At 45.0% G+C, this 26,560-nt stretch overlaps 1 protein-coding gene and 2 pseudogenes across 1 annotated transcript; 2 read left to right on the forward strand and 1 right to left on the reverse strand.

The window, feature by feature from the left end:
• Positions 1-813: 813 nt before the first annotated feature.
• On the forward strand, positions 814-3,904 carry LOC148122702 (uncharacterized). Its single transcript, XM_087903871.1, has 2 exons — positions 814-2,015; positions 3,123-3,904. Exons 1-2 carry the CDS (start codon positions 971-973, stop codon positions 3,230-3,232), a joined length of 1,155 nt encoding a protein of 384 aa, XP_087759997.1. The 5' UTR covers positions 814-970; the 3' UTR covers positions 3,233-3,904.
• A 3,128-nt stretch (positions 3,905-7,032) lies between these two features.
• LOC125410824 (small nuclear ribonucleoprotein F pseudogene) lies at positions 7,033-8,932 on the reverse strand (annotated as a pseudogene).
• Positions 8,933-14,403: 5,471 nt separating this feature from the next.
• LOC148122703 (uncharacterized) lies at positions 14,404-26,291 on the forward strand (annotated as a pseudogene).
• Positions 26,292-26,560: the final 269 nt, after the last annotated feature.

A 26,560-nucleotide genomic window follows, 5' to 3' on the forward strand; every position in this document is an offset into this window, starting at 1 on the left:
ACATGTCTGACTATTCAGTTTTGAAACAAAATTTTTTTAGATTGATTTGTTCATTTTTTGTTGCCCTGGCTGTCCTGGAATTTGCTCTGTAGATCAGGCTGGACTCGAGCTCACAGAGATTCACCTGTCTCTGCCTCCCAAGTGCTGGGATTAAAGGCGTGCGACACCACCACCACCCAACTTGAGTCATTTGTTATTTCAGCTGACTTTCCTCTACTACCTCTGCTCTCATCTTCTTCTCTTCTCTGCCACCTTTGAGGTTATTTTAATCTGATAATCACCTATATTGTGATAAAGTCAGCTTCGCGGTTTGTCATGTTCCGGTCTTTAAATGCATCTGTAGCTCTGCTTAGGCGTCTGCCACTGCATGGAGCTCTTTTCTCCTTAAAAACAGTAATGGCTGTGACTCCTACCCTTGCGTTCATTGGTAGAAAAGTTTTAATCCTCTCGAATTGATTTCGTCGTTGACCCATATCTCTGTGAAACTGTCTGGAAGATATTGGCATTTGCAAGGTTCAGCTTGGACCTGCTGGGATATGGGACACTCTTGCTTCATTTAGCTTTCCACCATTGTTTGGAAGATGGCAGCGGCACAGGCTGATGCTCTAGAGGTGTCACTGTGTGTGTGTGAAGCCTGCAATGGACAGGTTGTCAATTCCAGAGTCAGGGAGGGCATTTGAGAGGCAGCAGCACCCTTTAGGTAAGAACCCGTGGTGGGATGGAGTGTCGTGGCGCCGGTGAGGACGAAGAGTGGGGTCCGGACTGGGGTCTGAGCCGGGACTTATTGGCCTTCTCCCTTTTCTTTTTAGGTCCTCACGACTCAAAATCTAGTTCTACAAAGAGCTCAGCTCCGTCCTCCAAACATCTGAGTAACTGAGTTTCTCTGAATCTTCCTGCCACATAAGGACCAGGCAAGAACCCAGCTCTGCTTCAGCCCTGCACACCCCTTGCTCCCCCAAAAAGGACAACAATGAGCTTCAGTGGCGATCAAACCCAACTGGAAGACTGTCCAGTCACTTCCGGGGACGACCGAGCCTCCTGTTGTGGTCAGACGATGACCCCCAATGCTGACCAGACTTGCCATGGGCATCAGGAGACGGCTCTCAATAGTGACCAGAATGTCTACAGAGATGAGATGAGAACTCTCCTCAGTGGTGATCGGCGTCTCTGTAGGAGTCAGATGACAAGCCCTAGTGATGAGTTACTCACCTATGGGGCTCGGACAATGGCCCCTGATGCAAACCAGACTTTCTTTGGGGGTCAGATGACTCCAACATGTGCCCTTACAAAAGGGGTTCAGACGGCATTCCCTACTAGTAACCAGACCATCTTTGGGGGTCAGATGACTCCAACCAGTGCCCTTACAAAAGGGGTTCAGGCGACACTCCGTACTAGTAACCAGACCATCTTTGGGGGTCAGATGACTCCAACCAGTGATTCAATGGATGGGGTTCAGTTGACACTCCCCATAGGTAACCAGATTTTCTTTGGGAGTCAGATGACTCCAACCAGTGGTCACCAGGCTTCCTATAGGACTCAGATGATGCCCTGTGAGGGTAACCAGTCTCTGTACAGAAGTCAGAAGATAACACCCAGTGTTGACCAGGCTCAGATGGCCGCCCTAGATGGAGACCAGACCTTACATGGCGTGCAGATGACAAACCCCAGTGGTGACCAGATTTTCTATGACCCTCAGATGGCAAACCCCAGAGGTGGCCAGACCCATTATACAGGACAGGTGATGTCCCTTGTTGCCCTTATTCGTAGCCAGCTGCACTTTCAGGACAGATCCCCATCTACTTCAAATTCTCGCGTGGCCCAAGAACAGCTTCCAGAATGTTCTTCAAGCTTTCCTTTGGCACCAAGACATTTCCCAGTCATGACAGAGAACCTCGGAACTTGGGCCTCTAAGTTGCAGAAGAGGAACAATTGGAAGACCTACAATTGCAAACAATGTGGACAGCTATTCCTAAGAACTTCCCACCTCCAAAACCACCTTAGAAGCAAACACAATGGTGGGTGAGGGTCTGCGTGTACGGGGGCAGGGGAGTGGCTACAACTCTGTGCCTTTATAGAGCTTTGATATTATTTGAGATTATTGTCACTTCCTGGAAGTCTGGGACCCCAGGAGACCCTGGGGAAGGTTGCCAAGATTGAGGGTGGATAGAGAGGTTTTATTGGTAGCTCAGGTCCCAGGCCAGAAGACTGGGCCCCGGGCTCTGTGGCATCCCTTGTACTACATGACGGGATGAGTGAGATATTAATTTGGTCTTTTGTAGAGGTTTGTGGGCTTGTTCTCTTTTTATGCGCCCCCCCCACCCCACAGAGATGAGGTTGCACCATGCTGTCCACACTGGTTTTGAACAGCCTGGTTGAGGAAACGCCCCCAACCTGAGTCACCAAGTCCCTAGGGCTATTAGCATGTGCCCTGCTCAGAGACTGTTCACTCCATCTCTGTGGGGACTGTCTCTGCTTGGACCACCTCCCTGTTACTCCTTCATTAGCTTTCTTGCTCTCCTTCCTTGTCTCCTCTTTTGCTGTTTTTCTTTCTTCTTCTCCTTCAAAGGTTTCCTCTTGTCTTTCCAACCCAACTTTCTCTCCCGCAGTTTTTTGTTTGTTTGTTTTGGTTTTTGTTTTTTTAAGAGATTTTTTATTTTACATGTTTTTTTTTCAGAATAGAATTGGATATTTATTACTTAGAGAGAAGGAAAGAAAGAGAAGAGGAGAGAGACAGAGAAGGGAGCAGGGAAGAGGGTGTATTTTACATGTTTTTATTGATTATATTGAGCTATACATTTTTTCTGCTCCCCTCCTTTTCAACTCTCTCCCATGGTCCTCATGCTCCCAATTTACTCATAAGACCTTATAGAGAAGTATTTTCTCTGTAGCTTTAGACCCTTCTTGGAACTTACTCTGCAGACCAGACTAGACTAAAATGCACAGGAATCCACCTGTCTGCATCCTGAGTACTGGGATTTAAGTTGTGTTGCCATCACCCCCAGGCCCCTATTCATTTTCATATTTCAGTCTCCTCCATCTTGGTTAGCCTTGTTCTTGATTACCGTAGGGTTCCCTGACCCTCCTTTCTCTGCGTGTAACAAGCCTGTTTCTCTCTGCTTCAGGGGATAAGCCCTACAGATGCCGCATGCCTAAATGCCAGTGGAAATTTGCCAGCTTAGCAGAGCTCAGGCAACACATGAAAATGCACTTTGAGGGGCCGTCCTCTAGTTGAACGGTGTGCAGCAAGGACTATTCATGGATGGACAACCTAAGGCAGCACCCGGAAGTGTTACCCATCAGTCCCCCAGGACGCGTGTGAAGCTGTAAATACACGTTCTACAAGGACTCTCAGCACTAAAAGGATGAAGTAAATTTCTTCTGTGAAGACATTGTTTGAGATTTAAGCGCTGACACAAGGACTTTAAGTTCAGCACGTAGGAAGCAGAGCAGCTCTAAGTTTGAGGCCAGCCTGTGTTATGTAGTAACTTTTTCTTAGAAAGAAATAATTACTTATTGTCTATTAATAGTAGTTTGCTTTAATTATTAAAATGTGGGAAATATACAACCCTTTAAAATTGATGCTGATGATTCTATTTCTGGAGTTGATTCTTTGCATTTTGTAGACTTTGGAGACCAAAGTTAAGGTTATCGTGTTTGTCTACCTATAGCTATTGGGTCATGTTGCTAACCCTGAAAACTCTTTTTTTTCTTTTTTCTTCCTTTTTTTTTTAAAATAGAGACGAAGTTTCTCTATAGCTAGGCTGATCTTGAACTCACAAATCTACCTGCCTCTGCCTTCCCAGTGCTGTGATTAAAGACATGCACCACCACCGCCGTGCTAATCCTAAAAATTCTTGCATGGATCTTTCAGAAAAGCAAAAGGACCTTCTTGTGGACACTGTCTTCTGCCTAAGAGCAGTCAGTCGACATATTTTACTCAGAAAAAATGTGTGAACTTTGTTTAAATAAACAAAATTGCCAATGAAAAAACAAATTATCACTCAAGTAGCAAGCCAGGCATGTCTGCATGTCTTGTGTGTTCCTTTAACCTCAGCTCTGTGGGGAGGCCTTAGAGACAAGTGTTGGATGCCAGACTGCAGGTCCAGAGAGAGACCTGGCCACAAAGAAAATGCAGATCATGATGAATGAAGGACACCAGTGCCACCCCAGGCACGGAATCACATTCACACACAAGGTTTTCAAGTGGGCCAGACGCGGTGGCCATGACTTCATGCCAGGCTGCTCACTTGCTCTCCATTCATTGTTCCAGCGGGTGTTGGGAATGGATGCTCCTTCTTTGCCCTTTTTAAATTTTATTTATTAGCTTTCTTTTGTATGTTTTTTGTTTGGTTCTGTTCTGTTTTCAGTTGATGGCATGGCAGGGATGGGAAGGACTCAGTTTTCTTTAAGGGGCTGGCCATTGGCAGTCTGACCAGGCTACAGGGAGTATATGGGCAACAATGGACTTGGTATTCTTTTATTTTTTTCCTCAGGTTTTTTTTTTGGGGGGGGGAGGGGAGGATGTCACAAAGGTGGGGGCATGAACCTGGGAGGACTGAGAAGGGAATGTGATTGGGATGCATTATGTGAAATTCCCAAGTAAGAAAAGATCTGTTTAAGGTCCAGTGTGATCTTTTTCACCCATTACTTTGGGGTGCTTTGAAAAGTATTTTTCACTCAGACTTTCAAAGGGGGCAGACTGTGGATCTCGGGTACCATGGTTGCCCTGTGCAACTTTTGAATTGAGAATATTGACCAACCCATGGTCATTACGGAACCACCATTGTTGGATCCATGGGGGACGACGTGGCATTTTCTTCTCTTTAAAGCATGAAATGTATATTGTGAGTATAAAAAAAATTAACATTTTGGGACTGAAGAGGTGGCTCAGTGGTTAAGAACTGACTAGGGTTCAATTCCCAGCACCCACATGGCAGCTCACAATTGTAACTCCAGTTCCAGGGAATCTGGTGCCTTCACTCAGACACACATGCAGGTTAACACCAATACACATAAACTAAATTAAAAAATGAACATCTATAAAACCCATCAGCCAGGATTAGGCAATCTGGTGTGGAGATGCCCTTCCAGGACAGCAGCCTTGGACTTAGTGCCACCCAGTTAAGTAAGGGGGAAAAGGAAGTACAATCTTCAGTGTTCTTTCTCCATGAAAGTCAAATGAGGCAGAGAAGAGAAAGCCTCTCACTGTTCCTGAATAAAATAAAAAAGGGATTGGGCGGTGGTGGCTCACGCCTTTAATCACAGCACTTGGAAAGCAGAGGCAGGTGAATCTGAGTTCGAGGCCATCCTGGTCTATTAGAGCTAGTTCCAGGACAGGCTCCAAAGTTATAGAGAAACCCTGTCTTGAAAACTTAAAAATAAAAAAATAAAGGGATGGGGCTGGAGAGATGGTTCAGTGGTTAAGAGCACTGACTGTTCTTCCAAAGGTCATGAGTTCAATTCCCAGCAACCACATGGTGACTCACCACCAATTGTAATGAAATCTGATGCCCTCTTCAGACCTGCAGGCATACATGCAGGCTGAACATAATGAAGTCTTTGAAAAAAACAAAAAGAAAGAAAGAAAAAGGGTATATGGTAGGAGTGGGGAAAGTTGAGTCAGGTGGTGGAGTATGGGGAAGAGATACCTTGACCATGCAAAGTATCTCTTGAAATCTTACATTCTGTCAAAAGAGTATCTCCTAGATGAAAGTTATGCCTCCAAAAGATGCAGCTGGGCTATCTCTCAGATTGGCAGCAAAGATTCTCAGAGGTATGAGGAAAAAACAAGCCCCCATGATTAGCCCAACACTAAGATCCTGTAATTATTCAGTTAAGCAGTTCAGCTACCGCTGTCCATGTTAATATCTGATGACCCTGGGAACCAAAATGGATATTGCAGTCCGTATTGCCTGGCTCGGAGAGACGAGCATCCCCTTGCCTTGCCAGTCACCCTGGAATTCGCCTCTCCTGCTTGTGAAGAAACCTGGCACCTCTGATTCTCATGAGGCAGATTCTTCCAGGGAAACAGGGGTCCACTGTCTGGGGCCTGAAAGATGCATTCTTCAGCCTCCCATTGGCAGAGGGGAGTCAATCCATCTTTGCTTTAAATGGACAGACCCCGTGAGGGTTACAACAGGCAACATTCCTGAACCAGGTTGCCCCAGGATTTAGAACTTCTCCAACCCTGTTTGAGAAGACACTAACTGCTAATCTCCTGTCTCTCGTTCAGAGGTTCCCAGGGAAAATAGACTATAAAAGAGCCACTGCTGCCAGGCTTACAGTCCTCGGGCTACAGCATGTCAGCTAAGACAGCTGTGGTGGTCACTACGAGTCTAATAACAACAAAAACAAGTTAACTGAGTCAGGCTCTTATGCTCACAACACCCCAAGATGCAGATGAGGCTCTGTCATGCAACACCAGAACAATTGCTAATGCCATGTTACTGGTACAAGGTTTTACTCCTGCCCCATCCATGAGTCCAATTCAAGACACCCACCACCATCACTTCTGCTACCCTCTTGCCTGATGACAACCTGCAGGTGCTCATCCATGACTGTCATAAGATGAAAGATGGGACCAGGTGTGCAGGAGCTATGGTTTGGGCTGAAGCCAGGTACTCCAGCCCAGAGAACAACTGACCAGCCTGACCAAGACGCTCAGGCAGGGCGAAGGAAAGTCCACTACCGTATACAGAGACAGTCGCTATGCTTTACTACAATACATGTCCACAGTACCACAGTATGAACGATAGAGAGAGGGGGCTCTTCATCATTGCGGGGGAAAGGATATTAAAAACAAAGAAAAATGCCAAGCAATGGTGGCATACACATTTAATCCCCACTCTTACCCTCTACCCGTTTTCATTTTATTCAGGGACAATGAGAGGCTTCCTCCTCTCTGCCTGATTTGGTTTCTTTCTTTCTTTTTTTCATTTTTCTTTATAAAAAAACCCCATATCTTTGTTGTATAGAAATGTGTGTGTGTGTGTGTGTGTGTGTGTGTGTCTGTGTGTGTAAACCCTCGGGATGCTATTCTCTCATTTCCCTATCTTCCTTCTCCTCAACACCTCGAACATAAAGGACATTATTACACCTAATTAGAACTTCACCCAGATGTCCAGACAATGCACCATCTATGTATTCTGTATTTGCAAGCTGCATGTTCATGTGGCCATCTACAGAGACCAGGGAGCCCTTATGTTCCATTCCCCACTTGAGTTTCACCATCACTGGTTTTTCCTGTCAGTCCGTTGAGAAAAAGTTTGGGATTGAGGGGTAAATTAATCGCGAACACCCGCGAGCACTACACCCCACTGACCACTGATCACGCTGCAGCAAGCCTCTCGTGACTAGAGCAACTGTCACCAACGAACCGGACCACACCCTCATTTGGTTTCTATGGAGAAAGAACACTGGAGATCTGGTCTCTGGAGATGTTGGTGGCACCTCCAGAAATGTTGTAGGATATCCACCGGAGAAGACATGGGTTTAAGCCAATAGACAGTCTTTATTAGCTGGCTGGTGACTATACTGGGTGTTTAGGGTCCAGTGTAGTCCCGAGCCTTTCTCTGGGTGACTTTTCAAGCACAAAATCCACGTCCTGAGTTACACAATTCAGTTAACAAACACAGTCAGCCAGAAGCAGAGCTACAATAGCCAAAAAGGAAAGTTAGTGAATTTAGAGACTTTCCCAGAACTATGGATGTTGATGGATTAGATCTTTTTTCTTTTCTTTCTTCTTCTTTTTTTTAATCCTGGCAGGTGGTGCCGTCTACATGCTCAGCCTGAATGGCCCTTCCATCATGGAGTCAGTTGTTTCAAGTTCTGGGGCCCTGTGGGAAAACAAGCCTGGGTTGTTCTGTCTGTCTTGCTTATCCAAATGCTGCATCCTGAGGGTATTCCAATTCTGGTAAAAAAGGGAGACAAGCTGCGTCTGTCCAAATTCATCAGACAACTGTCTTGCATTAGCCACCAGTTGGTCCCTGCCTTTGAACGAAGTCTTCCTCTGCCCTCCTTTGTTTTTCCCCTTACTTAACTGCGTGGTACTAAGTCAAAGGCTGTTGTCCTGAGAGACCATCTCCACACCTGACTGCCTGATCCTGGTTGATGGAATTTTATATATGTTCCTTTTTTTTTTTTATTGTGTGTGCATTGGTGTCTGCCTGCATGTGTGTCTGAGTGAAGGCACCAGATTCCCTGAAGCTGGAGTTACAGATAGTTGTGAGCTTCCTTGTGGTTGCTGGGAATTGAACCCAGGTCCTTTGGAAGAGCAGCCAGTGTTCTTAACCACTGAGCCACCTCTCCAGTCCCAAAATGTTAATTTTTTTATTCTCACAATAAACTATATTTCATGCTTTAAAGAAAAGAAAATAATGCCACGTGGTCTCCCACAGGTCCAACTACGATGGTTCCATAATGACCATGGGCTGGTCAAGATTCTCAACTCAAAAGTTGCACAGGGTGGGCTGGAGAGATGGCTCAGTGGTTAAGAGCACTGACTGCTCTTCCAGAGGTCCTGAGTTTAATTCCCAGCAACCACATGGTGGCTCACAACCATCTGTAATGAGATCTGGCGCCCTCTTCTGGAATGCGGGCATACATGGAGGCAGAATGTTGTATACATAATAAATAAATCTTAAAAAAAAAGTTGCACAGAGCAACCGTGGTACCCGAGACCCACAGTCTGCCCCCTTTGAAGATCTGAGTGAAAAATACTTTTCAAAGCACCCCAAAGCTAAAAGATCACACTGGGTGAAAAAGATCATACTGGACCTTAAACAGACCTTTTCTTACTTGGGAATTTCACATAATGCACCCCAATCACATTCCCTTCTCAGTCCTCCCAGGTTTACGCCCCCACGTTTGTAATATTCTCCCCACCCCCACCAAAAAAAGCCTGAGGAAAAAAATAAAAGAATACCAAGTCCATTGTTGCCCATATACTCCCTGTAGCCTGGTCAGACTGCCAGTGGCCAGCCCCTTAAAGAAAACTGAGTCCTTCTCACCCCTGCCATCAACTGAAAATGGAACAGAACCAAACAAAAAACATACAAAAGAAAACTAATAAATAAAATTAAAGAAGGCCAAAGAAGCAGCATCCATTTCCAACACCCACTGGAACAATGAATGGAGAGCAAGTGAGCAGCCTGGCATGAAGTCATGGCCACCACGTCTGACCCACTTGAAAACCTTGTGTGTGAATGTGATTCCGTGTCTGGGGTGGCACTGGTGTCCTTCATTCATCATGATCTGCATTTTCTTTGTGGCCAGGTCTCTCTCTGGACCTGCAGCCTGTGTTTTTTTTAAACGTAGACTGGCATCCAGCACTTGTCTCTAAGGCCTCCCCACAGAGCTGAGGTTAAAGGAACACACAGGACGATGTCTGGCTTGCTACTTGGGTGATAATTCATTTTTTTCATTAGCAATTTTGTTTATTTAAAAAAAGCTCACATCACACATTATCTGAGTAAAATATGTCAACTGTATGCTCTTAGGAAAAATGTACATGGTACATGAGAAGGAACTTTTGCTTTTCTGAAAGACCTATGTAAGAGTTTTCAGGAATAGCAACATGGCCCAGTAGCTAAAGGTAGCCAAACACAATAACCTTTATCTCCAGAGCCTGAAAAAAAAAGGGGGGGGGGCAAAAGAATCAACTTCAAATAGAATCAACACTATCATAGACAATAAGTAATTATTTCTTTCTAAGAAAAAGTTACTACATAACACAGGCAAGCCTCAGACTTAGAGCTGCTCTGCTTCCTACGTGCTGAACTTAAAGTCCTTGTGTCAGCACTTAAATCTCAAACAATGTCTTCACAGAAGAAATTTACTTCATCCTTTTAGTGCTGAGAGTCCTTGAACATGTATTTACAGCTTCACACGCGTCCTGGGGGTAACACTTCCGGGTGCTGCTTTCTCTGGTGCTGCCTTAGGTTGTCCATCCGTGAGTAGTCCCTGCCGCACACCACACATCTGAAGGACGGCCCCCCAGTGTGCTTTTTCATGTGTCGGCTGAGCTCATCCGAGCGGGTGAATCTCCACTGGCATTTAGGCATGCGGCACTTGTAGGGTTTCTCCCCTGAAGCAGAGAGAACGAGAGGTTTGTTACACGCAGAGAAAGGAGGGTCAGGGAACCCTACGGTAATCAAGAACAAGGCTAACCAAGATGGAGGAGACTGAAATATGAAAATGAATAGGGACCTGGGGGTGATGGTGACACACAAGTTAAATCCCAGTACTCAGGATGCAGACAGGTGGATTCCCGTGCATTTTAGTCTAGTCTGGTCTGCAGAGTAAGTTCCAAGAAGGGTCTAAAGCTACAGAGAAAATACTTCTCTATAAGATCTTATGAGTAAATTGGGAGCATGAGGACCATGGGAGAGAGTTGAAAAGGAGGGGAGCAGAAAAAATGTATAGCTCAATAAAATCAATAAAAACATAAAATACACACTCTTCCCTGCTTCCTTCTGTCTCTCTCCTCTTCTCTTTCTTTCCTTCTCTCTAAGTAATAAATATCCAGTTCTATTCTGTAAAAAAAAAAAAAATGTAAAATAAAAAAGTCTCTTAAAAAAAACAAAAACCAAACAAACAAACAAAAAACTGTGGGAGAGAAAGTTGAGTTGGAAAGACAAGAGGAAACCTTTGAAGGAGAAGAAGAAAGAAAAACAGCAAAAGAGGAGACAAGGAAGGAGAGCAAGAAAGCTAATGAAGGAGTAACAGAGAGGGAGGTGGTCCAAGCAGAGACAGTCCCCACAGAGATGGAGTGAACAGTCTCTGAGCAGGGCACATGCTAATAGCCCTAAGGACTTGGTGACTCAGGTTGGGGGCGTTTCCTCAACCAGGCTGTTCAAAACCAGTGTGGACAGCATGGTGCAACCTCATCTCTGGGGTGGGGGGGGGCGCATAAAAAGAACAAGCCCACAAACCTCTACAAAGGACCAAATTAATATCTCACTCATCCCGTCATGTAGTACAAGGGATGCCACAGAGCCCGGGGCCCAGTCTTCTGGTCTGGGACCTGAGCTACCAATAAAACCTCTCTATCCACCCTCAATCTTGGCAACCTTCCCCAGGGTCTCCTGGGGTCCCAGACTTCCAGGAAGTGACAATAATCTCAAATAATATCAAAGCTCTATAAAGGCACAGAGTTGTAGCCACTCCCCTGCCCCCGTGCACACAGACCCTCACCCACCAGTATGTTTGCGAATATGGTTTCGGAGGTGGGAAGACTTTTGGAATATCTGTCCACATGTTTCGCACCCATAGGACTTCCGATTGTTCTTCTTCTGCAACTTAGGGTCCGGAGTGCTGAGGTCCTCTTTCATATCTGGGTGATTTCTTGGAGCTGAAGAAAAGCTTGAAGAACATTCTGGAAGCTGTATTTGGGCCAAGTGAGAATTTGAAATAGATGGGGATCTGTCCTCACAGGGCATCTGGCTACCAGCAAGGGACATCACGTGTCCTGTATAATGGGTCAGGCCACCTCTGGGGTTTGCCATCTGAGGGTAGTAGAAGGTCCGGTCACCATTCAAGTTTGCCATCTGGGGGTCATAGTTGGCCTGGTCACCATTCCAGTTTGTCATCTGGGGGTCATAGTAGACCTGGTCACCATTCAAGTTTGCCATCTCAGGGTTGTAGAAGGACTGGTCAACATTCAAGTTTGCCATCTGGGAGGCATAGTTGGCCTGGTCACCATTCAAGTTTGCCATCTGGGGATCATAGTAGACCTGGTCACCATTCAAGTTTGTCATCTGGGAGTCATAGTAGACCTGGCCACCATTCAAGTTTGTCATCTGAGGGTCATAGTAGGCCTGGTCACCGTTCCAGTTTGGCATCTGGGAGGCATAGTTGGCCTGGTCACCATTCCAGTTCGTCATCTGGGGGTCATAGTAGGTCTGGTCACCGTTCCAGTTTGTCATCTGGGAAGCATAGTTGGCCTGGTCACCATTCCAGTTTGTCATCTGCGAGCCAGACAAGGTCTGGTCTCCATCTGGAATGGTCATCTGAGCCCCATAGAGAGTATGGTTTCCATAAAAGGTCTGGTCAACCCTGGGTGTTATCTTCTGACTTCTGTACAGAGCCTGGTTACCCTCACAGGGCATCATCTGAGTCCTATAGGAAGTCTGGTGGCCACTGGGGGTTGTCGTTTGACCCCCAAAGAAAGTCTGATTACCATTGGGGGATGTCATCTGAACCCCATTTGTAAGGTCACTGGTTGTAGTCATCTGACCCCCAAAGAAAGTCTGATTACCATTGGGGGACGTCATCTGAACCCCATTTGTAAGGTCACTGGTTGTAGTCATCTGACCCCCAAAGAAAGTCTGATTACCATTGGGGGATGTCATCTGAACCCCATTTGTAAGGTCACTGGTTGTAGTCATCTGACCCCCAAAGAAAGTCTGATTACCATTGGGGGATGTCATCTGAACCCCATTTGTAAGGTCACTGGTTGTAGTCATCTGACCCCCAAAGAAAGTCTGGCTACCACTGGGTGATGTCATCTGAACCCCATCTGTTAAATCATTGGTTTGAGTTGTCATCTGACCCCCAGAGAAAGTCTGGTTTGTATTAGGGACCATTGTCTGAGCCCCATAGGTGAGTAACTCACCACTAGGATTTGTCATCTGACTCCTACAGAGACTCAGAGGAGTCTCTCCACTGAGGAGAGTTCTCATCTCATCTCTGTAGACATTCTCGTCACTATTGAGGGCCATCTCCTGATGCCCATGGCAAGTCTGGTCAGCATTGGGGGTCATCGTCTGACCACACCAGGAGGCTCGGTCGTCCCCGGAAGTGACTGGACAGTCTTCCAGTTGGGTTTGATCGCCACTGAAGCTCACCGAACGGCCCTCTTCAAGAGTTGCTAACTGGTCTCTGTAGCGAAGAGCTCGCTTGTCGCAGACTGTGTTTCTCTGGCTGCCCTCGTTGGAGGCTGTCACTCTGCATCCTGTGATTTCGGTAGTCTGACAGTTAGTGAATACTGGCTTGGAGCCATCGATGACATCTGTCACCTGAGAGCTGGCTGTGGCTACAGGTGTGGCCTGACCGGCAGACCCAACTTGTTGGGCTGTAGCAGGAGTCTCACTTGGCTCTGCAAGGGGCATAGAAAGGGATTTCCCAGGATGTGTTGGCTTGTGGGTAAGGATCCTCCAGAGGATACTAGGATGTTTTAATGTCATTGCTGTGGAACTACAGGAAGTCATGGATCTAGGCTGACTTATGCCAGCTGTCCTTTATGGGGGAACGAGGGGTGCACAGGGCTGAAGCTGAGCTGGGTTCTTGCCTGGTCCTTATGTGGCAGGAAGATTCAGAGAAACTCAAGTTACTCAGATGTTTGGAGGACGGAGCTGAGCTCTTTATAGAACTAGATTTTGAGTCGTGAGGACCTAAAAAGAAAAGGGAGAAGGCCAATAAGTCCCGGCTCAGACCCCAGTCCGGACCCCACTCTTCGTCCTCACCGGCGCCACGTCAGTCCATCCCACCACGGGTTCTTATCAAAAGGGTGCTGCTGCCTCTCAAATGCCCTCCCTGACTCTGGAATTGACAACCTGCCCACTGCAGGCTTCACACACACACAGTGACACCTCTAGAGCATCAGCCTGTGCCGCTGCCATCTTCCAAACAATGGTGGAAAGCTAAATGAAGCAAGAGTGTCCCATATCCCAGCAGGTCCAAGCTGAACCTTGCAAATGCCAATATCTTCCAGACAGTTTCACAGAGATATGGGTCAACGACGAAATCAATTCGAGAGGATTAAAACTTTTCTACCAATGAACGCAAGGGTAGGAGTCACAGCCATTACTGTTTTTAAGGAGAAAAGAGCTCCATGCAGTGGCAGACGCCTAAGCAGAGCTACAGATGCATTTAAAGACCGGAACATGACAAACCGCGAAGCTGACTTTATCACAACATAGGCTATTCTCAGATTAAAATAACCTCAAAGGTGGCAGAGAAGGGAAGAAGATGAGAGCAGAGGTTGGAGAGGAAAGTCAGCTGAAATAAAAATTGATTCAAGTTGGGTGGTGGTGATGTCGCACGCCTTTAATCCCAGCACTTGGGAGGCAGAGACAGGTGAATCTCTGTGAGTTTGAGGCCAGCCTGGTCTACAGAGCAAATTCCAGGACAGCCAGGGCAACAAGAAATGAACAAATCAATCTAAAAAAGATTGTTTCAAAAATGAATAGTCAGACGTGGTGTCACTTTCTCTTAATCCCACCAAGCTAGGAGAGGCAGGCAGATCTCTGTGAGTTCGAGGCCAGCCTGGTCTACAAAGTATCCCAGGATAGCCAAGGTTGTCAACACAGGGAAACCCTGATGCGAAAATCCAAAATAAATAAGTAAACCAACAAACAAACAGATAGGGTCTGGACTGGGCAGGGTTCTTCAGCGTCTGCATTCATGCTGTTCCCTAGCAAGGCAGTGATTGTCCCCCGGAATGGAGACAGGGATGTGGCTGCCCACCATATGGCTGGGTGAGGAAGGGGCTGGAGCAGATTCCTTGTTTCCAGTATTTGACCAAAAACATACCCGACCTAATTACTGCTCCAAAGAGCATCTGGCTGCCCTTCATGGAGACAGAACTGCCACGGTTCCAGAGCCACGGCGGCCGTGAGGTGTGCAGAGACAAATCAGGATGCTCTTGTATTGGAACTGCACGGACTTGGGAGATAAATGAAAGTGTCCAAGTGGGTACTTCAGCTGTGCCTCCTGGCAGGGGTTGAGCAAGGCCAACTGCCCTCTACATCCTATACCGTTTGGCTTCCCTGGTGACCCCTTCCTTCCCCAGAAGGAACCAGAAGAAGTGGCCGATAGGCTGGACGCCAGTGTGTACAAGTTTCCTGATGGTGGTCTCCTTCAGACCAGAGTTCCATGAACTGATTAGTGTGGAGAAGTCTGCAGGGGTCAGGATGACTCCTGCCCTGCAGCATGCCAGGATGCGTGAGAAGAGCATCTATTACCACACAGCACTAGACACAAAGGGTCCAGTTCAGCTGCCAAGTGCCCGAAAAGCAAATACTCACACTACGTTACTAGCATTTTCCGTTTCCATAGAACGTAAGTCTTCCTGCAAAGCTATTAAAGATAGCAGCATTTTTCCTGTTTGATGAGGGCTGTGGAGTTTGCTTAGCCATCCTGTTGATCCAGAGAGGAAGTCAGAAGTAGAACCAGAATCAGACAGGGTGTCTCACTGTAATCCCAGCACTCCAGAGAGGTGGGGACAGGGGAGGGGGAGGGCAGGACACACTGGGGGGGGCACCTAGCCTGACTCTCCCTTAAGCAGGAACCAGGAGGTGAGTCTGCCTCAGGAAGGAAACAGCACCAAGTAGACTCAGGTCTCCTGAGTCTCATTCTGAATTATAACTCAATAGCTTTAGCAAGGTGTGACCCACTCCTGAGATCCCAGCACCGGGATAGCTGAGGAAGGCAGACAGAGCTTGAGGCCTTCCTGGGTAAATATTTAGTGAAGACCTGTCTCAGAGAGACCTCGAAAGAAACAAAAACTAAACAGATACTCATGCAAATTATTTGAGTGACACTTTTTCCTTTATGAAATTTTCAAACGTTTCTGTCTTACTGGGGGGAAAATGACTAACGGGCCAGCCTGTTCTTACAACTCCAAACTCTATCTGCTGCCTCTAGCTGGCTCAAAATAGTGACCTCAGACCTGGGTCTTCATTACTAAAATCCTTAGCCCCACCCCAGTTCCCAGGTCCTTCTGACTGGTTGAGAGAAGGACAGAGGGGATGCTGGGCTCGGGAGCTGCAGTGGACAGATATCTGCACAGTGGGCCGCCTTACACCAACTTCAGTGTGCCTGGCAGCATTCAGCCACGTGGAGCACTGTGGCAGACATTCATGGAGATGCATCTGTATGCACACATGGTCCTGACGTGAATTACAGCAGCTGGCAACAGCAGTGTGGGTAGATTTGTGAGTGATACAAGGCAAAGACCAGGTCAACCACTTATGAGCTCAGCCACAAACATTTTATAATCTCAACAAAGTCCAAGAAAAGCCTAAGATAACCAAGCGTACATAATGCTAATGAGTGGAAAGCCGGGGAGCAATTCGTACCTTGTTATAAAGTTTCAGGTAGACACTGGGAGAAACAATTAATAAATGGGACCTCCTGAAACTGAAAAACTTCTGTAAAGCAAAGGACACAGTCAATAAGACAAAATGACAGCCTACAGAATGGGAAAAGATCTTCACTAGCCCCACATCAGACACAGGTATTATCTCCAAAATATACAAAGAACTCAAGAAATTGGTCATCAAAAGAACAAATAATCCGATTTAAAAAATGGAGTGCAGATCTAAACAGAGAACTCTCAACAGAGGAACCTAAAATGGCTGAAAGACACTTAAGGAAATGTTCAACATCCTTAGTCATCAGAGAAATGCAAACCAAAACAACTCTGAGATTCCATCTAACACCTGTAAGAATGGCCAAGATCAAAAACACTGATAACAACTTATGTGGGAGAGGCTGTGGGGAAAAGGGAACACTTCTGCATTCCTGGTGGGAATGCAAGCTGGTACAGCCCCTTTGGATGTCAGTGTGGCCATTTCTCAGAAAATTAGGAAATAACCTTCCTCAAGACCCAGTAATACCACTTTTGGGTATATATCCAAAGGATGCTCAATTATGCCACAAGGACATGTGCTCAACTATGTTCACAGCAGCTTTGTTTGTCATAGCCAGAACCTGGAAACAACCTAAATGTCCCTCGATCAAAGAATAGATAAGAAAAATGTGGTTCATTTACACAATGGAGTACTACACAGCAGAAAAAAAATAAAGACAGCTTGAATTTTGCAGGAAAATGGATGAAGTTAGAAAACATTATATTGAGTGGGGTAACCCAGACACAGAAAGACAATTATCACATGGACTCACTCATAGGTGGTTTTTAAACATAAAGCAAAGAAAGCCAGCCTACAAACCACAATCCCAGAGAACCTACAACAATGAGGACACTAAGAAAGGCTTACATAGATCTAATCTACATGGGAAGTAGAAAGTAGAAAAAGAGAAGATCTCCTGAGTAAATTGGGAGCATGAGGACCTTGGGGGAGAGTTGAAGGGAGTAGGGGAGAGGCAGGGAGGGGAGCAGAGAAAATGTAGAGCTCAATAAATATCAATAAAAAATTTTTTTAAAAGCTTCAAGTAGTTTCCAAAAGAACTTTGCTGCAATGCATCTGAATTCTGTAAAGAGTTCCAACCTCTAATTTCTAGAGATCATTTAAGCGTCAGCTCCGAGGTTGTTCTTAGATTGTCCCTCAGAAAGAAGCAAGGCCTTTTTAAAATGCACTTTTTCTATTAGCTTACATTCGATGTATAAAATGTCTCCATTATGACATTTGCTCTCATGTTTATAAGGTACTCTGATCAAATGTAAATAAAAATAAAACTTTATTTCCCAGTGATGAATAGAAAAATAGTCAGGCAGAGGTGGAGCACACCCAAGCACAGTGTGAAGGATCCCTGAATTTGAGGCCAACCTAGTCTACAGAGCTGGTTCCAGAATACCCAGGGCTATAGAAACCCTGTCTTAAAAAACAAAATATTAATAATAAAATTTTAAAATAATAAAATGAGTAGGGTGATGGTGGTTCACACCTTTAATATCAGCACTCAGAGGGGCAGAGGCAGGCAGATCTCTCTGAGTTTGAGGCTAGCCTGGTCTACAGAATGAATTCTAGGACAGTCAGAGATATACAGAGAAACTATGTCTTGAAAAACAAAAAACAAAACAAGACAACAACAACAAAAAAAGCCAGGCAGTGGTGACCTATGCCTTTAATCCCAGCATTTGGGAGGCAGAGTCAGGCAGGATCTCTGTGAGTTCAGGGCCAGCCTGATCCACAAGAGTTAGCTTCTTCACTCTATCCACATGTGAAAAAAAAAAAAAGAAAAAAAAAGTAAAAAAAAAAATATTAAAAAAAAAGTGTTAGCTTCAAGACAGGCTCCAAAGCCACAGAGAAACTCAGTCTTGAAAAGAAAAGAATGAAAACAAAAATAAACAAAAAGAAAAAGTAAAAGATTGCGTTAAAAAAGTTAATATAGCCAGGAGGTGGTGTCCCATGCCTTTCGTCCCAGCACTTGGGAGGCAGAGACACACAAATCTGAGTTTGAGATCAGTCTGGCCAACATAGTAAGTTCCAGGACTGCCAGAGCTACACAGAGAAACCCTGTCTCAAAATAAAATAAAATAATAGTAATAATAAAATAAAAAGGTTGGAGAATGTAGCTCAGTGGCAAGACAACACTGCCTACGTCATAAATGGAGCCCTGCGTTCAAGCCCCAGCACTTCAAAGTTGGGTGGGAGGCTGGGAATGGAACAGAGCCCTTATTGAGAGAGCCCTTCCCTGGCATGCAGCTCTGGATTCAATCCCCAGCTCATACACAAAGAGTTCAAGGACCCCAAAACATTTCACTGAAGATACACAGATGGATAACAACAGCAAAAATGCCTGACATCAACTTAGAAAAACAAAATGAGAGATCATTGAGATGGATTTAAAACAAGCAATCCCCACTAGCCAAGCAATAATACTGTTGAGCTATAGAATCAGAATTCTCGCATACCACAAGAAATGTAAAATGGCATCAACGGCTTTAGAAGATGAGACAACAAACAGAAAATCGATTTACTGTACAACCCCTGCAATCCACTTCTGGGTCTATAACCCAAGGGAATTGAAAAGCTATTTGTACCCTTATGTTCACATTTGTACATAAGATGGTAACCCAAACCTGAACTGTATCTAGGAGTCTGTCCATCATCTGATGAATGGGTAATTGGAAGGCGGGATCGTGACCAATGGAAGGAAACGCTCAGGCTTGCTGTATGGTGGGTAGATAGCAAGGACATCGTGTGTAGGACAAGACAGCAGTCCCAAAGAGACAACACTGAGATCTGGCTTACTTGAGGTCCTCTATAGAGCCACACAGGAGACCAGAGGGTGCCTGAGAAATGGGGGAGGGGAATGAAGAGTTCTTGTCTAGGATGAGGCCAAGCAGAGCTACACAGGGAGACTTCGTCTCAAAACCCAATACACGCCTTTAATCCCTGCACGTGGGAGGCAGAGGCATTGGATGTCTGCGTTTGAGGTCAGCCTGGTCTACAGAGTGAATCCCAGGACAGGCTCCAAAGTTACAGAGAAACCCTGTTTAGAAAACCAACTAACCAAACAAACAACAAACAAATAAATAAAATAGACCGCCATGGTGGTGCTTGCTTTAATTCCAGCACTTGGGAGGTAGAAGCTGGCATATCTCTGAGTTGAGGTCATCCTGGTCTATGGTAGTTGATTTCCAGAACAGATAAGGCTACACAGAGAAACCTAACACACTCTTCTGCCTGCCAGAGGCAGTTACTCTCATTTCCATACTCTGAAACAGACAGATATACATCAACTAAAATATAGTCCCAGAAGAGCATCTTAATGTATTTGCTATCCTGTGAATCTATGCTTCTCTTCCCAGACATCTAGGCTGAAGTTTCTCTAGGCCGATAACTATTTTGTCCAAAGCAGAGCTTTTCAGATCCGGATGGATACCTGCAAAAAACTCAAAGATTGCTGGGCGGTGGTGGCACAAGCCTTTAATTCCAGCACTCGGGTTTCAGAGGAAGGCAGATCTCTGTGTGTTCAAGGCCAGCCTGGTCTACAAAGTTCCAGGACAGGCTCCAAAGCTACAGACAAATTCTGCCCAAAAAACCAATAAAGAAATAAAGAGAAAAAACAAACAAAAACAAGGAGGGATATCTGGGGCAACAGTACCCACTCTGGTCTCTATCCTTCCGGTCCCCTGCACAGCACCATTGTAACAATTATTTTATAGGTTTGGCATAGTTAAAGTGGCCTTTAATGTCAGCAGAGGTAGGTGGATTTTTTAGGTTCCAGGCTTGTTTGGTCAAAGTGAGTTTCGGTACAGCCAGGGCTATGTAGAGAGACCTTGCCACACACACACACACACAAGGGAAAAATTATGGTTTTTATTATTTAATTTTTTTTTGAAATAGTACCATAGCCATGCTTATCCCAGAATTTCTTGTGTGGATCAAGCTGGTTTTGATCTCCAGTACTAGGATTAAGGGCGTGTGCCACCATGGCCAACTTTATTTTATTATTTTAAATTATTATTACTATTTTGAGATGGGCATTGGCTAGCCTGAAACTCCGCATGTAGATCAGGTTGGTCTTGAAATCTGAAATCTTGAGATCTGCCTGCCTCTGTCTCCAGGTCATGGGACTTGAGGCGTGTGGGAACACGAACACACTCTACTCCTGATAGCGACCTGCCCTGGCATTTTATACGCCCTTGAATCCTGCTTAAGGGTTTGGCAATGGCCACAGTTCAGAAAGGCAGTCGCGGCGAGTCACGCCACTGTCTCCTGTACAGTCCGCGTTTGTCTGGTGGAGGACAGGCCCTGGTGCTCAGCAAATGAGCCACTAAATAATAGGATTTCTTCAAATGCTTCTGCCTTACTACTCCCCGTTAGCCGAGCCCCCGACTTTCTAGCGTTTCTGACCTACCCAGCCTCAGAACTTCCAGTCCAAGGTGACAACCCTTCCCAACAAGATTCGAGGCCCAGACTCACCGAAGCAGAATCAGGACGTAGACCTCAGGCCGTACCCACTGATAGAGACGCTCAAGGTGAACTGGGAGAAAGAAACCCACTCACAAATTAGAGCGGGCATTGGCTTTTATAGTGCCTAGTTTTTGGCCACACCCTTTGCGGGAGGAACCTGGCTTTGCAAGGGTCTACCTATCAGGCATTTGGGATGGGGGTAGGCGCGGGAGGGGCATAGTGGTTCGCAACCAATGGTTCTCCACCTATTTGGAGTAGCACATCAGATATTAAATTACAATTCAGCCGGGCGGTGGTTCCAGCACTCGAGAGGCAGAGGCAGGCGGGTCTCTATGAGTTCGGGGACAGCATGGTCTCACAAGAGCTAGTTCCAGAACAGGTTCCAAAGCTACAGAGAAACCCTGTCTCGAAAAACAAAAAACAAAATAAAAAATATTACGATTCATAACAGTAGCAAAATTACAGTTATGACGTAGCAATGAAAACAATTTTATGGTTGGGGGTCACCACAACAATGCGAACTGTTTGAAAAGGTTGAAGACAGCGTTAGGAAGGTTGAAGACCACTGCCTTGGGGTCTCTTCCCCGTTTCAATGGATGCAGCAATGCCCATTGGTCTGTCCCAGTCCTACCTTGTGGGTTTTACTGTGATCTTCTGGAAAGTGAGGCTCCTAGGGAACTCTCTGTAGCTTCCAGATTGGAACCCGGACCGGTTTTGTCCCCATACTTGTAAAAATCAGCCGTTGGAATATGAAGATTCTGTCTCTCTCCGTTGGGAAGGTAATTGAACCGTTTCTGGTCTGAACCGCGCCGAAGTCTGTCAGGGTCACTTCTGTAGAGATATGATAAAGCAGGGTCTTGATTGTTTGCTTGATTTACTTTACTTTCGTTTGTTTGCTTTCATTTTCTTTTCTTTTCTTTTCTTTCTTTTTTCTTTTCTTTTCTTTTTTTATTTTTTAATATTTTTTTTTTTTATTTTTTTGAGACAGAGGTCACTGTGTAGCCCTGGCTGGGTTGGAACTTGCAAAGTTCTGCCCGCCTCTGCCGCCTGCATGCTGGTGAGAATTCTGGATATTTCTGTCAGTTTAATCAGTTTCTTGCGTTGTTCAAACCGTCTGCCTTCTCACCCTTCTGGTTTGTTCTAGCCGACTGTCATTGTCTCTACTACCAGAACAGAGAGTCAAACATCATCGGCTCTACCTGCCAATACAGCTTCTCTGTGACTCCCTTCAATTCTCTCAGGTTTCCTTCAGCTACCTTGTCTTTTGTTAGCTGCACAAGTGCTTAGAACTGTTTTTGCTTTTGTAGTGAATCTTCCACATACCCGTCCACCCAGGAGCGATGGCTCCAGTGGTTAAAAGCGCTGGCTGCTTGCTTGTCATGAGGCGTTGACTTGGATTCTCAGCACTCACACAGGGGTTCATCAATCCAACCCCAGGGTAGCCAACACCCTCTTTTTGTCCTCTGGCATGTACAGACATTCTGGCAAACACCCATAAATATAAACTAAAAATTAATAAGAAAAATAAAACCCATTCTGTCAATTTCTGATTTTGGATTAAAGAGTTTAACCCATCCACATCTTAAATATTTACTGACAAGAAGGATCACAATTCTATCATTTGTTCTATTTTCTATGTGTCTATGGCTTCTCTTTCCATCTCCTATTTCCTTTTGTGTTTAGTTGGCTTTTTGTGGCAAACGACTTTATTGCCATATATGGATATCTGGAACACACACACACCCTATACTCTTCCTCTAAAATGTGTTCCTTGGGGAATTACACTTGGCACCCTAGTGTTGTAACACTCTAATTTGAATTTATGGCATCTTAACTTCACTAGCATAGAGAATCAGCTCCCACAAACACCCATTATTTTAATTATATATGCCACAAAACTGCATTTTTATGTATTATGTGTCCAAAATCATTGGCTTCTCATTTTTAATGAACATCTAGACTAATTACAAGGATCTCTGTCAGTTTGAAGCTTCAAAATTCTTGCTCCTATCCCTCCCTCACCCTCCCTTTTTCCTTCTTCCTGTATTTAAGGGATTTAACTCAGGGCTACCACTACACCCTCAACCCCAGGAATGTCTTTTGTTGATACTAATTATTCATTTGCATAAGCCAAAGTTTACTGTTTGTGTGTCTTGTGATTGCTTTTCTTTTATTGAATTTTCCATGGTGGAAACTTTGCACCTCAGATTTCCTCCTGGCCCAGGGTGGACTCCTTGTATTCAACGGTTGTGCATCTATGCACATCTATGCGTGTCTATTTCCCACTTTGGAATTTCTTACTTGATTGTGCTACATAATGGTCCTTCTATTTTCTTGGTAATTTTATTTGTATTTTAAAGTCATCAGTCTATTATAAAAGGGAGGCATGGGAATTGCAAACATGATGAAATGGTTTAGAAGGGCCAGTACCCTGCACGACGCCGTCACGTGATGTCATCTCAACAGTGATCTTAGTCCACATGCTGGCCAGGACTGTCACCACCTCTCTAGATAAGGAAACATCTGTCTACAGCTACTTCTGTTCCTCCACCTTCTAGAACTTGCCTCCACGGACTGAATCGCCACACCCTTTCTTGTAGCGCTTGACCCCACAGCCACTCCCGTTGCTTACAGCACACTGTCTTGAGATTCCTGTGGAAGGGCAGTGTAACCTTTGGTAGAGTTTCAGACTCTGCACTTAGAGCTATGGCTGGAAGACCTGGGTAGTTTTCAAAGAACTGATTTTTAAATTGATTAATGTCTATTTATTCACTTATTTTGAGACAGCATCTCACTATGTGGTCTCTGGTGACCTGGAGTTCACTGCATAGACCAGACTGGCCTCACAGTAACCTAAGCTATTCTCCTGTCTCTGCCCCCAATTGCTGGATACAGTTCAACTCCATTTTACAATTGCAATGCTTACTATTTTTATACTAATTAATTTACTTCTTCCATAATCTCCCCTTTTACTTTTTTAAAAAGTTTCTGAATTGTGTGTTTGATCAATTCATCTTCTTCTTCTTTTTTTAATTGGGAGTAGATATTAGATTTTGTCACAAGAATTTCCTTTATCTCTTCAAAAGATCAGGTGGTTTTTGTCCTTGAGTCCCTTTACGTGATTTGTTACATTTATACATCTTCATACATCAGACTATTTTCACAACTTATAAATGGAGCCACATTCATGGTTAACAGGTTTTTTAAAATTGATTTTTATTGAGCTTTACATTTTTCTCTGCTCTCCTCCCTGCCTCTCCCCTACTCCCTTCAACCCTCCCGCAAGGTCCCCATGCTCCCAATTTACTCAGGAGATCTCTTTTTATACTTCCCATGCAGATTATATCTATATAAGTTTCTCTTAATGTCCTCATTGTTGTCTAAGTTCTCTGGGATTGTGGTTTGTAGGCTGGCTTTCTTTGCTTTATGTTTAAAAACCACCTATGAGTGAGTCCATGTGATAATTGTCTTTCTGTGTCTGGATTACCCCACTCAAAATAATGTTTTCTAGCTCCATCCATTTTCCTGCAAAATTCAAGCTGTCTTTATTTTTTCTGCTGTGTAGTACTCCGTTGTGTAAATGAACCACATTTTCCGTATCCATTCTTCAGTTGAGGGGCATTTAGGTTGTTTCCAGGTTCTGGCTATGACAAACAAAGCTGCTGTGAACATAGTTGAGCACATGTCCTTGTGGCATAATTGAGCATCCTTTGGATATATACCCAAAAGTGGTATTACTGGGTCTTGAGGAAGGTTATTTCCTAATTTTCTGAGAAATGGCCACACTGATATCCAAAGGGGCTGTACCAGCTTGCATTCCCACCAGGAATGCAGAAGTGTTCCCTTTTCCCCACAACCTCTCCCGCATGAGTTGTTATCAGTGTTTTTGATCTTGGCCATTCTTACAGGTGTTAGATGGAATCTCAGAGTTGTTTTGGTTTGCATTTCTCTGATGACTAAGGATGTTGAACATTTCCTTAAGTGTCTTTCAGCCATTTTAGGTTCCTCTGTTGAGAGTTTTCTGTTTAGGTCTGTACTCCAATTTTTTTTTTATTGGATTATGTGTTCTTTTGGTGTCCAATTTCTAGAGTTCTTTGTATATTCTGGAGATCAGACCTCTGTCTGATGTGGGGCTAGTGAAGATCTTTTCCCATTCTATAGGCTGTCGTTTTGTCTTGTTGACTGTGTTCTTTGCTTTACAGAAGCTTTTCAGTTTCAGGAGGTCCCATTTATTAATTGTTTCTCTCAGTGTCTGTGCTGCTGGGGTTCTATTTAGGAAGTGGTTCCCTGTGCCAGTGCATTCAAGTGTATTTCTCACTTTCTCTTCTATAAGATTTAGTGTGGCTGGCTTTATGTTGAGGTCTTTGATCCATTTGGACTTGAGTTTTGTGCATGGTGATAGATCTGGGTCTATTTTCATTTTTCTACATGTTGATGTCCAGTTATGCCAGCACCACTTGTTAAATATGCTTTCTTTCTTCCATTTGATATTTTTTGCTTCTTTGTCAAAAATCAGGTGTTCGAAGATGTGTGGATTGATATCTGGGTCTTCTATTCAGTTCCATTGGTCCTCCTGTCTGTTTTTATGCCAGTACCAGGCTGTTTTCAGTACTGTAGCTCTGTAGTAAGTCAGGGATTGTGATGCCTCCAGAAGTTCTTTTATTGTACAGGATTGTTTTGGCTATCCTGGGTTTTTTGCTTTTCCATATGAAGTTGAGTATTGTTCTTTCAAGGTCTATGAAGAATTTTGCTGGGATTTTGATGGGCATTGCATTGAATCTGAGATCAATTCATTTTCAAGCATTTGTTTTTACTTTTCTTTGATATATAAATTAAGCCCATCTGCATTTATTGTTATAATTGATTTGTTTGGTCTCTTATAATTATAATCACAAAATAGCAGATTTATTCTAGGTCTCACACCTTAGGATTGCCTCTGTCTCATGGTGGCTGGGACCAGCTGAGTCAGCACTGAGAGAATAGGAGAAACCACAGCTGCAGACAGTGCTGTAGTGATGGAGAGGCCACAGCTGCAGACAGACAGCGCTGTAGTGATGCAGAAGCCACACCTGCAGACAGTGCTGGAGTGATGAAGAGGTCACACCTGTAGACAGCGCTGTAGTGATGAAGAGGTCACACCTGTAGACAGCGCTGTAGTGATGGAGAGGTCACACCTGTAGACAGCGCTGGAGTGATGAAGAGGTCCCACCTGTGGACAGCGCTGTAGTGATGGAGAGGCCACAGCTGCAGACGGTGTTGTGGCTACTGCCCTGCCTGCTGCCCCCTTTCCATGTGCCAGCGTGTTTAGTGAACTGTCCCTCCGTGGAGGATGGAAAGGACTCAAGGGTGGCCACACACACCCTTGTGAGAGCTTTTGAGAACAAGCAAGAATGACACGCCTCGCTCTCCGTGCCTCAAACCAAAGCTACAAGCAACCTCTAGAGTGGTCAGACCCTCTTCTTCACCCAGAATGCAGGGAAGCTGAAGGAGGCAGCCTGGTTGGGGCTGGAGGAGCAGGCTGGCCCAGGGTCTCCTGCCAATGGTCAATACTGTGTAATTGCAGCCTTCCTCATTGGAGACATCAGAGGACTACAGTCCTGCTTCTCTGCCATCTGCCACATCTGTATACAATTCTACGGTCTAGCCACCATATCGCTCCCAGAGAAACAGCTGGATGAAAACTGACACAGCACCAACCACAGTGGCACCTGTGTCAAAAGAGCCCAGGAGGCTGGAGAGATGGCTCAGAGGTAAGGAGTGAATACTGAACGCTGCTAACCCAGAGGACAGAGGTTGGTTCCCAGCTACCACATCAGCTGCCTCCCAGCCACCTGTAACTCCAGTTCTGATAATCCAAAGCCTCTGGTCTCTGAGGGCACCTGCGGCACAAATAGTGAAATAGAGAAGAGCGGAATCTGAGGAGAGAAGCTAATGCTTCCAACACAGGACCCCTC

This window comes from Myodes glareolus, chromosome 3, assembly GCF_982192425.1.
Source record: "Myodes glareolus chromosome 3, mMyoGla1.1, whole genome shotgun sequence".
NCBI lineage: Eukaryota > Metazoa > Chordata > Mammalia > Rodentia > Cricetidae > Myodes > Myodes glareolus.

What these genes read in the sequence shown, in the direction of transcription:
- LOC148122702 (XM_087903871.1), top strand. Translation starts at nt 971, where the DNA reads ATGAGCTTCAGTGGCGATCAAACCCAACTGGAAGACTGTCCAGTCACT. An exon ending in CCTTAGAAGCAAACACAATG is followed by an intron (nt 2,016 to 3,122) that starts GTGGGTGAGGGT and finishes TCTCTGCTTCAG; the next exon opens with GGGATAAGCCCTACAGATGC.